Raw genomic sequence first — 12,366 nt, 5'->3', positions numbered from 1 at the left:
GAAGCATGGGTTCAGAGTTTGGGACAAGCAGATGCAAACGATTATATATAGAATGGTCCAACTGTATAGTACAGGGAACTATATACAATATCCTGTGATAAACCATAATGGAAAAGAATAAGAATATATATAACAATCACTTTGCTGTACATCAGAAATTAACATGACACTGTAAATCAACTATACTTCAATAAAAATTTTTTTTAAATGAGATTATAACAAAGTGTCCAGCACAATACCAGGAAGGGGCTATCTCACAAGAGGACAGGTGACTCCTTCAAGTTTCGACAAAACCATCTTTTGCTTCCAAGTTTGCTTCCACACAGATTTTCCTAGAAGGAAAAAATATGCCAAGTAGTTGACTTGAGGAGTCCGGTCTCCTTCTCAGTGAAAATTATTAAACTGACACTCGGCTGTCACTTCAATCCACTGTGAATGGGTCGGTCTAACTCCCCCAGAGCTGTCAACTCAGGCATGTTATTAGTTTGATAGAGCTGCCATAACAAAATACCACAGACTGGGTGACTTAAACAACAGAAATGTATTTTCTCACAGTTCTGGAGGTTAAAAGTCCAAGATTGAGGTGTTGGCAGGTTCGGTTTCTCCTGAAGCCTCTCTCCTTGGCTTGCAGGTGGTGGACTTCTCACTGTCTTCACATGGTCTTTCCTCTGTGTTCACGTATCTGCTGTCCAAATTTCTCTGTGTCCAAATTTCCTTTTATAAGGACATCAGTCAGACTGGATGAGGGCCCAACCTAACACCCATTTTAACTTAATCATCTCTTTAAATGCCCCATCTCCAAATACAGTCACATTCTGAGGTAATGGGTGTGATGGTTTCAGAATATGAATTGGAGGGGCGGGGGGGAGATACAATTCAGCCCACAACAGGGCATATGAATACCGTTTAAGTTTCTGAGCCTATGAAGTAAGGGGCAAGACTCTGAGCCACAGTGACCAATGAGGGAAACCGCCTCAATTAATCCCACCTGACATATCAGGCACACTTCCTGTAGTTCATCCATGAAGACAATATAAGGAACATACATTTTCCCTAACCCCATTCTGAGTTTTTGTGTTCTTTGAAAAATATTTTACATTTCCTTACATTTAGCAATTAAAATCATTTATATTCCAACTTGGCAAGAGACTACATAAATCCTAACTAGTGTATTCATTCATCCTACAACCATTTTCCTTATCAAATCATTTTAGTTCAGTTTTAGTGTACTGGACTTACTGGATCCAAAAACAAAATCAGAAATAACCAACGTCCCTGGTCTTCTTTTTAAATAATTACCAAGTATTTAAGATTGTACATGGTTCTGTCAGTGGTGTTTGAGTTCTGAGTAACAACACACATATCAAAACAACTTTTACGTGAAGAACTTTGCAATGAAAAGTACTCAGCGTCCAGTGAGAAGAAGGGACAGAATGAGGAATGTACATTAGTGTTTGCTAATAATTATTAGTGATGAATTGGATTACTGATGATTAGGTTCTTTTAATGGGAAATGTCGAGAAGGGAGAGACCAAACATGAAATCCTGGAAGCTGTGACAGTTAAGGTCCATATATTGATACTAAGACAGAGTCTGATCATAAACAAAGTACCAGCAGCTGCTAGATCACATTTTGCAGATTCTAACAGTTCCCCTAAACTAGACTGTTTTTGACCAGAAGTCAAATGGCAAATTGCCAACAACGAAATATATTTTATAGTATTTCAATCATAGACAAGCATACACTTACCTGAATCAGTATCAATATCATGGAATAGTTACATATGATATAAACATTGAAGTTCTGAAAGTAAATGTACTAAATCATAGTCAGTTTTTAAAATAAAGACTTTCTACTTAAAATTTCAGAACTTACACAGTACATTTTTATTAAAGTAGAACATATATGTATATATTTAAATTAAATATAACTTAGCTGCCTTAAATATCTAAATATACCCCAACAGAGGTTGAATCGTGGTTTAGGGAAGCAGAAACATTTGTTCAACACTCCAACACTCCATATCTATTCATGTAAATTGCCTTAAATCCTTCTTAGAAGTAGACAGGTTATAAATAATAAAAGTGCACAAGTCATTCAAGACACTACGAATGACACGCAAACACATCTTTTTATTATATACTAAATTTAAAAATCCAAATATTATTAAAAATGCTTATGAAACATTGTATACGTAAGTACTGTCAAATACTATCAGATTATGACATTATGTACATTTGCTAAAGTTAATTAGAAACAGAACAACGTACATAACTGCTGATAATGAATTTCAGAAGTCAAATATTTTAACATTTGGCAACTGTGAGTAGTGATCTGCACAGGAAGATGTTTGCAGAGGTAAAATAGCGAGAAAACAAATGGAAAAATGCAGATATTCCTGCCCTAAGTGTTAATAAGGAGATCTCTTCCTCATCCTCTTAACTCTCAATGTAACAGAAATTAAAGTGCACAAGACCACCAGGAATACCTGATTTGGTTGTACCCTAATATATACTACAGCCAATTGTGCTGCCATATTGAGGGTTTCAATTCCCTGTACTGTTCCTGAGGTTTTAGAAGTTAATTTTGAATGCGACTAGGGGAAGAGAGGCCAATACTTTCTAAATTGCACCAAGTGGCCTTAAAGTGTAGAAACACCAAAGATAAAAATATTAATTTGGGAATAGATTCAAGGAGATCATCCCTGTCTATTTTGCCCTAGGAATAAAATTAGGATACGAACCTAGTTTTACCTCTGGAAAATGCTTACTAAAAATCTGTTTCAAAAGATCAGACATGTACAGCAAGCACCACAATACTGTCAGTTACTGTCCACCACTTACATACTGCATCATAAATACCAGGCATATATACCTGCCCTCTAAAGGTTCACAAGAAATACAGGTAGAAGCATGTTATTACTTGACACTAATTTTACTAATCAACATAAAGTATAATTTGTAAAAATAGGTCACCTCCATACAATCAAGGAAAAGGAGAAGGAAAGCTGCTAGTCTACAAAAGTGCTCTTTTTAGCTTTCAAACCCAATAGCTTAATTTCGGGTAAAACAAGATTGCAAAGTAAGGCCATCAGTTCTAAATAAGCTGATGATGCCATCTATACATACTCAGGTATATATGTTTAAATTTCAATTCTGATTTAACACAAATGTACTATTACAAACCATTTATAGGAAACATTTTATCGGGCTTATTTACAAATACATGATCAGTGACAAAGACACTGAAAATCAAGAAAACTGCAGATAAATGTAGCCATTGCTAACATAGTTCACTAAAGGTAAGACAGATTTACATAAAAACCAAAGAAAAAAGTTTAGTAAGAAACCCCTACCATATATACCTATTGGTCACTGGGCCAAAAAGGCAAATAAATGTAATGATCATGATTAACCTTTTATCACTGTCTCTTTCAATAACATATCAACATGAGGTCTACTTAGAGTACTACCTACAAATGCACAGTCTCTCATGATTCGATGAGAATATTAAGTTACTGAATACATTTTTTTTATTCCCATGGCACATCATACTTGGTAACACTAATAAGGTAGATTTAGATAACACTTAAATCATGATTACGAATGTTTAATTGAATATTTTCCTTTCTGTAGCTGTGAAATGTAAAGCTTAGATTTGCTTCCATCAGGCCTCTTAAACCAAACTTCATCATGGTTAATTGTTGTAATTACAGCACTAAAAAGAAAAAAAATATGAATGAATGAATTACAATATGCCTTCTCCACTCATTTTAGAGCATAAACTATAAAACCAAAATAGCTGGACTATAAGAGTAGATTCAGGTATGTAACTGTTATTTACCAGAATGCTATCAGCAGGGCATGCTGTCAAAAATATCACATTCAGCAACACTTAATAGATAATCTCCTTTCTTTTCTTAATAGAGTTGGTAAAACTTACTACTAGAACTATTAAAAGCACATTGTCCCTAACTCTATTCCCACCCCACCTCCAAAAGAAGAAAAAGTGGAGCTAACACGACTCCTTATGTAGTATTACACCTCCAACTCATACCAGCCTTGGCAGGAGGAAATCTTTCAAATGCCAAACTTAATTCCCAGTGTCAAGCATCTGTGGTACTTGTACAGATTTTTTTTAACACTACTAATCTTTACATAGAAATCTTTCTAAAAATATATGTGTTTAATCCTCTTTTATGCTATTTCATCTCCTTTTTAACCACATTTATGCTAAGTAGTAGTAGTTAAATGTCTCAAAAGCAATAAGATAAAGCAAAGAATCCATGGGTATCATGTATAACCTAGTAATTAATTAGCTCAATGAGCTTCTATGAGAAAAGTTACTACACACACTGCTCCTGAAATGAGTATTCTATACTAAACGCAAACACTTTATTTACTACTGATGCCTAGAAAAAGATAGTTTCTTACTGTAGAAGGTTACTACTCTGAGAGTTAAATCCTAAACTACTAAAGGAATTAAAGCAGCAATGGGCAATAATATTTTCCAAAGGCCTTTCCAAAGGCCACACCAGATAAAACTTAGAAGGCTCTATAAATAATTATATAAACTTTATTTAAGCCTAGACAGATTGAGTTTTTTAAAAGGCAATTTTCAGTTTTCAAGTTATACTTTAATTCCCACTACTCTAAGTTTTTGTTAATTTTCAATTCCTTTCCCATTCTAATTGAAGCAAATTTTTAATCTAAAATACTGTAATATACCCCCAAAAGTTACGGATTAATAGAGCCACACTGTGGAAGCATACTGTCAAATTCATAACAGTCTGGTTTAAAGGTCATAATATTAGGATCATAGCAAGTCATCTATTATAAGAATTAATAAATGGGATCTCTTACCTGGCTAAATAATTCCAACATTTCCATTTGTGTTAATGCTTGTGTCCATGAACTTAATATGTAACTGTGGCGTATAAAATTAATACTGGTGTGTAAACATGCTAATCAAATCATATGTCAAGAGAAAAAAAGAATCCATAGGGAATTAATAATGTATTATGAATGCACTACGGAAGCAGCAAATATTTACTGACAACAATGTGGTAAACTCTAATACTGAGTAGCACTGAAATGATAAAGGCTTTTTACCTTGTAGGACATTCATCTTTTTTGTCAATACATATTGTCTGTCCACGTATATACCATTCACCATCATAATACAATCTTCCCTCTTCAGATCTAGCACTGTGCAGGTGTTTTTCCAGTTTCACAGGTGCTAAAGGGATTAGTTCAAAAACTGTTATATTAATAAGACATTGTCAGAAGAAAAGTGTAGAACATTAAGTATTAACACCAACCCACGCATATATGTGAAAAAACACTAAAAATATTTCTTAGATAACAAACCTAAATCTAATAAAAACAAGAGAATTTCATTTCTTACATTTTTATATAATTCACTCAGTTTTAAATATACCTATTTAATAAAGCTAAACAATATATAATAAATCAATTAACTAGACAAGTGTAAGAAGGAGAAGCAGATAAATTCTCAATTACTAGTGCCAACTTTAAGTGAGATTTAAAATCTGAATTGTCATATTTCTACTGAAAACTGTATTTTTCATATTTTCTCCCCTGCAGCTGACATTTCCAAAAAAGCAAAGTTTAATATATATTCCAAGAGTTCCCCAGGACTTTGATTCTAAAAAGGAAATGTCCTCAAGTAGAACTTCCATTTTGAAATCCTAGAAATGGTTTGAGATTCACCAGATAAACTCATGCAGAGAAAAAAATGTTCTTTACAGAAACACACTGTCAAAAGCATACCATGAAATACACACCTCTGCATCATTCAAATGTCACCTCAGAAAGGTCTTCCCCAACCACTCTAACCACTCCTCAGTTAATCTTCATCACAGCTTTATATTTCCTTCATAGCAATTATTACAATTTGTCAGTATCTGTTAGTTATCTATTTACATATACATTATTATTCTGCTTCCCCCCAAGGAAGTTCTAGGAGGTCCATCTGTTGCACAATTGTATTCCCAGAACCTCAGATAGTGCCTCCTATATAGAAGGTGTTCAATAGGTATTCACTCATTCATTCGTTCAACAAATGTTTTCTGAGCACTGCGACTAAAAGAGAGATGTTTCTGACCTTTGTGGAGCTTACGATTCTCTCAGGAGGCAGGTAAACATGTAAACAATCAATAAAAAATTACAAATTGTGTTAAGTGCCATGAAGAAAACAAATAGTACACATGCTAAAGATAACATACAGGGGTCGGGGAGGAGACCCACTCAACGGTGTAGTGAGACTCTTAAAGGAACCCATGACTCAAAAACGTTCAGAATATAAGTAGTTACCCTTCCACCTAATTCCCAAGGGAAGCAGTTTAGTACAATATTGCTAACAATTTCCTGACATCATATAATGTTTAAAAGAATCCTTGGGTTAAATATAAAATAGAAATTGATCTCTTATAGATTATCTGTTGGGATATGACTCTTCGTATTTAAAACATGTTTTATTTAAAATTCTAGCTTCATTGTTCTTAGGATTAGGAAACCTCATATATAGTAAAAGTAGGCAGAAACAAGAAAGTTATCCTAGACAACAATGCCCATCACTACTTTGGCAGTGATTTCAGACTTTCCAAAGAATTGTGAAAGTATAATTTGATATAAATTTTACTAAGGCATATCAGAATGTGTAAATCTTAGTGGTGTGTAAATTTTCTTGATGAATCCCACTGCCAGCACTCTAATCTCTCGCCTAGAAAACACAGGCACAGAAGAAATTTTGCCCACAATTCCAGAGGATTCACAGGCTCCCTGAAGCCATCCATGGACTCCTAAAACCTCCCCTATAGAATTACTGAACCCATAAAAAACACTAAGTACATACTTTTAAAATTACTGATCCATTATTAGCAATTGAAATGTAGTTGAAACACTAAAAGAAGAAATACATTCCATTCAGAAATCTTGAAATTTTTATATGAGACAAAGACTCCAGAAAAATTCCTCATAATTCTGGGGATAGTGTTCACTGATGAAATGAAACCAGTGATAGGGGACTGACTTAAAAAGTCTCCATAGCAAAGATTTCTGAACTCAGACTAAAGGACTTACGTTCTGTTTTCACTCTGTGTGGACCCAGTGTAGCCATTGCCTTAATTTAAAAAAAAAAGAAGAAGAAGAAAGATGTCTGAGTTCATAGGCAAAGTATATTTTAGTTTCTATTTAACATATACAACACTACTGATAAGCTCAATAACAAACACAGTGAAATATGATCTTTAGCTGCTTCAATAAATTGGTAATGTCTAAGACCATAGGAATATATAAAAAGAATAACAATTTCTCCTAGAGGTGTTGTCAATATCCAAAATAATCTCAAATTCTCAACTAAGAAGCTTAGAAAAATTTAATAAGAAAATAAGTGTCCACTTTCAAACAAGCACAGAAAATCCTATAATGCTTGAATGTTTAAAGACAGGATGCAAGACATAATAAGGGTTCAAATATTCACTTTCATTTATTCAACAAATATTTATTGAGTGTATTCCATGAGCCATTATCAGGCTAAGTACTAGGCACAGAATGGTAATTTATTATTATTTTGGGGTAACCTAAATAAACGCTTTTCTGCACTTTTGCATAAATTATTAATTACATTATCACAGGAAAATACAGTCAAACAGCTGACATGCATCTCTTAAGATACTCTTGCAGGGACTTCCCTGCTGGCTCAATGGTAAGAATCCTCCTGCCAATGCAGGGGACACAGGTTTGAGCCCTGGTCTGGGAAGATCCCACATGCCGCGGAGCACCTAAGCCCGTGCACCACAACTACTGAGCCCGCATGCCACAACTACTGAAGCCCGTGCGCCTAGAGCCCATGCTCCGCAACAAGAGAAGCCAATACAGTGAGAAGCTCGTGCACTGCAACAAAGAGTAGCCCCCTGCTCGCCATAACTAGGGAAAGCCCACACGCAGCAACGAGCACCTAATGCAGCCAAAAATAAATATAAACAAACAAATAAATAAATAAATTTATTTTTAAAACTCTTGCAATCCACTATTATCTGTATTAGTATTAACTGTCTTAGAGAGACTGTTGCAAAGTAATGCATATTTACAATAATATTTTGATGTATTAGTGAAAAATCATAGAATCTTAAAAAGTAGACTATAAAAAATATACTTGCATTCCATTGCTCTTTAATCATACCTTCCTTATTGTTGTCCAGTCTTCAAGAATATCAAGATCTTGTAGCATATAAACTATATATGGACGTTGAAAAGTCAAGGTCAATTTAGCTGCAAGAATTTCACATTTTGAATTATACTTCCCAACTTCTGTTTTTCAGGACAAAAACCTTCAGCATGCTGAATTCTGACTTCAAATTATTCTTCAAAAAACTTAGTACCAGGATAAATATGTTCCAGTACTTCAGATGTTATAACCATATTCCCTTAGTCCTATGGTATCAAGGATAGCAAGATACACCACCAACCTAATCACTGGTTTGAGGTGGGGGGAAAAAGGCAGTAGCAAGGGGAGGGTACCAAAGGGAATGCCAAGATTGAACGCACATATTAATTTAAAGACACTCCACTTTCAGAGACATTAAAAATGTTAAAAAGTACACATAGAATTAAGCAATCATGCTACATACTAAACAGCTGCTTCATATCAAAGCCCTTGTGATCTACAAAGCCATATTAATTTTCAGTTGGGATCGTGACTAAATTTCTACTCCTTCCCTACTCCTCTTAATCTAAACTATACCCTTCTGCCTTCAATCAGTTTTATAAAGCATCTTTTGCTTATTACAGGATCATGCAAATAAAGACAATGTATACTAACAAAAGTTACAAAGATATGTACAATGCAAAAATGTACATTAAAACAAAACAAAACAAAAAAACCCAGAAAATTTGAAAAAGGATATCTGAAACCACAACTGGCTTCTTTTTGTCAGGACTGAAAGGGTCCTTCCTCTTTTTTCTTGACTGAAGCTCATCGTTCCACAGCTCTGGCAAGTAAATAAAAATTAAGTATTAGCTGATTTCTAGAGATCAAAGGAGGAAAAAAAGACTATATAATTTCATAGTAGCAAAATTCATTGGTGTCTATGTTTATATACTGTATATATGTGTATACTATACATATATATATGACTATATATAATTTCATGAGCAGTTATATATTTTGAATTTTCCTCTGCTTTTATTAGAGCAAAATTCAACTTGGCACTTAGTGACTAATAACTGATAAATATATATCAGGCACTTTGTTAAATATACATAGTATGAATGGTCTCGACTAATCCTCAAAGCTACCTCTGAGGCAGATAGTCTCATTACTTCAATTATAGGAGGAGACTGATTTAGAAAAGCTAAAGTAACTGTCACCCATGGTCACCCAACTACAAGTAATGCAGCATTAGAGCTCAGCTTGTCCACTCTGCCTACTCTATACCAGAGAAATAGAATTTATAACAAGTAAAATAATACATATGCAAGAACGATAGGATAACCCAGTAAATCTTCCATCCAGTGTAGAAAGCCTTTCCACAGTGCCTCTGAAAAAGCCATTTCACTTTGGACTGATCTAATGAGTAGTAAGTATTTCCTTTTCCTGAGACAAAAATCTGCCTCCCTGGAAAGTCCATCCATTTGTCCTAGTTTGTGTGGGACCAAAGAGAAAAGGGTTTTATTCCTTCTTCCACATGACAGTCTTTCAAGGCTTAGAGGAAAGAACATATACTACAGCTGTCTTCCAATACTATTCTGTTATAATAATATTCTTACTATTCTTGTAGTATACTATCTTATGCCTATAGTTCCTGTCTCACTTCTATTTTGTTCCCTTTCATGTGCTCCATTTTCTACGTCTTTCTGAAGTGTGAGTCCAAATCAAAGCAACGATCACAATCATAACAAATTCTTTAGCAGTCTTGCCCCTTCCTCTCTCATTAGGACACTTCATTTACATAACATATGTACAGGAGACTACATACAGCGAGACACCTCAGTAAACCAAAGGTTTAGTGTCACTTAAACATGACAGTCACAGCATTCCCCTCACCTGAGGTAATATCAATGCTGTGCCTGTCCTCTTCAAGCCTTCTTATCTTCTCCTCTAGTTCACTCTGCACTGTATCATATAACAAAAGCTTTTCACTCTGAAAAAAAAAAAGCAGATCACACATAAGTAGAAAGAACAAATCAGTCTATCTTAACTAAGAGTACCAAATAACTCACTCTTAAAGTATTTTAACATATGGCGTTTTTGTCTAATTTCAACTTAAAAATTTCAATGATACAATGTCAAATATATGAATAAACTAACACTAGAAAATACAGAATCTAAATATAGGGAGAACTATATAAAATCAAATTGTTTAAGAACATCTAAATTTATACGTGATAAATAAAGAGGCAAATATTTACTTTATAAAAAAACTCATAGTAAGCTCCCATGGCCCCTTTTAAATATAAGTAGGTCCCACCTGTACCACAATGGAGACCTTGTCCTATAAAGTATATCATTATAAAATGGATCATTTTTTCTCATCAGAACAATTCCAAGTTAATATTGCAGAATCATATTAAAATAGACTAATATATCACCAGGAGAAAAATTCAAATCTAAGTTTTACAATTATTTTAAACAATTCAATTATAGTCAAAATCCTAAAATTACAGATTAATTATATCCAAATCTTTCAACAAAACTACAGAAAGATTAAATCACTTGCTAAGAGACAAGACTGTTCACTAGTAAATCAGACTAGAATCCAGGTCTACTAGTTCTAGCCCACTGTATCCCTTATTTTAAAAGCCATAGAATGCACATCAGTATAATATATAGATTTACTATATAAAAAGCTATGACAGATTCCCACCCACCCACCACATGCTTATCTCTAGTAAGGATATTGCCTATTGGGCCAGATATAGCTAGATATGACTGTCTCATAGAGGCCACTGGAAGGCAGTTAGTGATGATTTCTTGTAGATGGCATAAGCCATGCCCATTTTCAGCATTCCCAGTGTCAGTTATGAAGTCCTCTCTTTTGGGTTTGAAATTTAGAGTCTACACATGCTTGAAGGTTCTCCTGAGTGGTAGAGAAAAGATGGCTTTTGTCAGGTTGAAGCAATCCAGGAGCTAGAGAGAAAGCAAAGCTGAAGAAGACTAAAACTAGATCTCATATGAAAAATTACCTCATTACATGCTACTCTCTATGCTTACTTCCTTTTACTTACCCCTCTGCCTTTGGTAAAGTCTTACAGATATTCTAGCCTTATCTACATTGTATTACAAGAATTGGGAAATGTTATGTAGCAGAGAAAAAGGGAGAGCAGGCTGTGGCCACAGTCAAGATCGTGTGACAGCTATAAATAGAGCCGGATTCTCCAACCAAAGATGACTCCGAATGCTAAGCAGGATTGATAAAGCTTTTGCTTTTAAGAATATTTCAGGGCTTCCCTGGTGGCGCAGTGGTTGAGAGTCTGCCTGCCGATGCAGGGGACACGGGTTTGTGCCCCTGTCCGGGAAGATCCCACATGCTGCAGAGCGGCTAGGCCTGTGAGCCATGGCCATTGAGCCCGCGCGTCCGGAGCCTGTGCTCCGCAACTGGAGAGGCCACAACGGTGAGAGGCCCGCGTACCGCAAAAAAAAAAAAAAAAAAAAAAAAAAAAAAAGAATATTTCAATTTAAAAAACACTTTTAAGTAAAAATAAAAATTAATATTAAAAAAAGAGTATGGAAGTTTAACTGCTGCATTCTCTTTGCTTTCCATTGATAAATTTGCCCTAGGCCAAGCAGAAATCCTAAAATAAACCTACCAATCATTCTTTATAATTTTTTTAAAAAAGCCACAATGGGACTAAAATGTTTGAAGCTTTGAAGGCATCTCTAAAAATATAATAGGTATATTTTAAAGTATACAAATAGAAGTGCCTTGAACCTATCCTCACTGTTATTTCTTTGATCTTCTCTCCCTTATCCCCAACCCCTCAACAACTTTCCCTGAGAAGGAAAGTCATAATGAAGCAGCTAAAAGATACCTAGAAAAGAAAGAGGCATCCAAACTCCCTTGTTTTGGTGCCTGTAGAGGCTTCTATAGTCAATAGGTAACTTAGCTTTTTTAAAGTATTACTAATTATAATTACATGTTTGGCTTCTAAATCTCACAACCCTCCAACCTCCACACCTATTAGTGAACCTGCTCACTGAGCCCTTTCGCAGGCTGACACCTATGCTCCTTCTCATCAGGGCAATGCCAGGGAGCCCCAGGAAAGTGGCTCCAAGGTTCCGTGTTTGTACTCGTCTCCCCCTGGCCTGGGTTCAGAACCAACTCCCTTTCGGCAGTTCCATGA

At 35.0% G+C, this 12,366-nt stretch overlaps 1 protein-coding gene across 1 annotated transcript in view; it reads right to left on the bottom strand.

The window, feature by feature from the left end:
• Window positions 1–1,907: 1,907 nt before the first annotated feature.
• Window positions 1,908–12,366, bottom strand: part of BRMS1L (BRMS1 like transcriptional repressor) — a 46,116-nt gene continuing 35,657 nt past the window's right edge. The window contains exons 5-10 of the mRNA XM_081227826.1: window positions 10,070–10,166; window positions 8,931–9,014; window positions 8,207–8,295; window positions 7,105–7,144; window positions 5,113–5,239; window positions 1,908–3,718 (exon numbers count right to left, since the gene is read on the bottom strand). Of these exons, the coding sequence (XP_081083952.1) occupies window positions 3,601–3,718; window positions 5,113–5,239; window positions 7,105–7,144; window positions 8,207–8,295; window positions 8,931–9,014; window positions 10,070–10,166 (555 nt within the window). The 3' untranslated portion in view covers window positions 1,908–3,600. The remainder of the gene's footprint in view (window positions 3,719–5,112; window positions 5,240–7,104; window positions 7,145–8,206; window positions 8,296–8,930; window positions 9,015–10,069; window positions 10,167–12,366) is intronic.

This window comes from Mesoplodon bidens (assembly GCF_964165515.1).
Source record: "Mesoplodon bidens genome assembly, chromosome: 3".
Classification (NCBI taxonomy): domain Eukaryota; kingdom Metazoa; phylum Chordata; class Mammalia; order Artiodactyla; family Ziphiidae; genus Mesoplodon; species Mesoplodon bidens.
The sequence above is the reverse complement of the archived record's forward strand: the minus strand, read 5'-3'. Positions and strand labels throughout refer to the sequence as shown.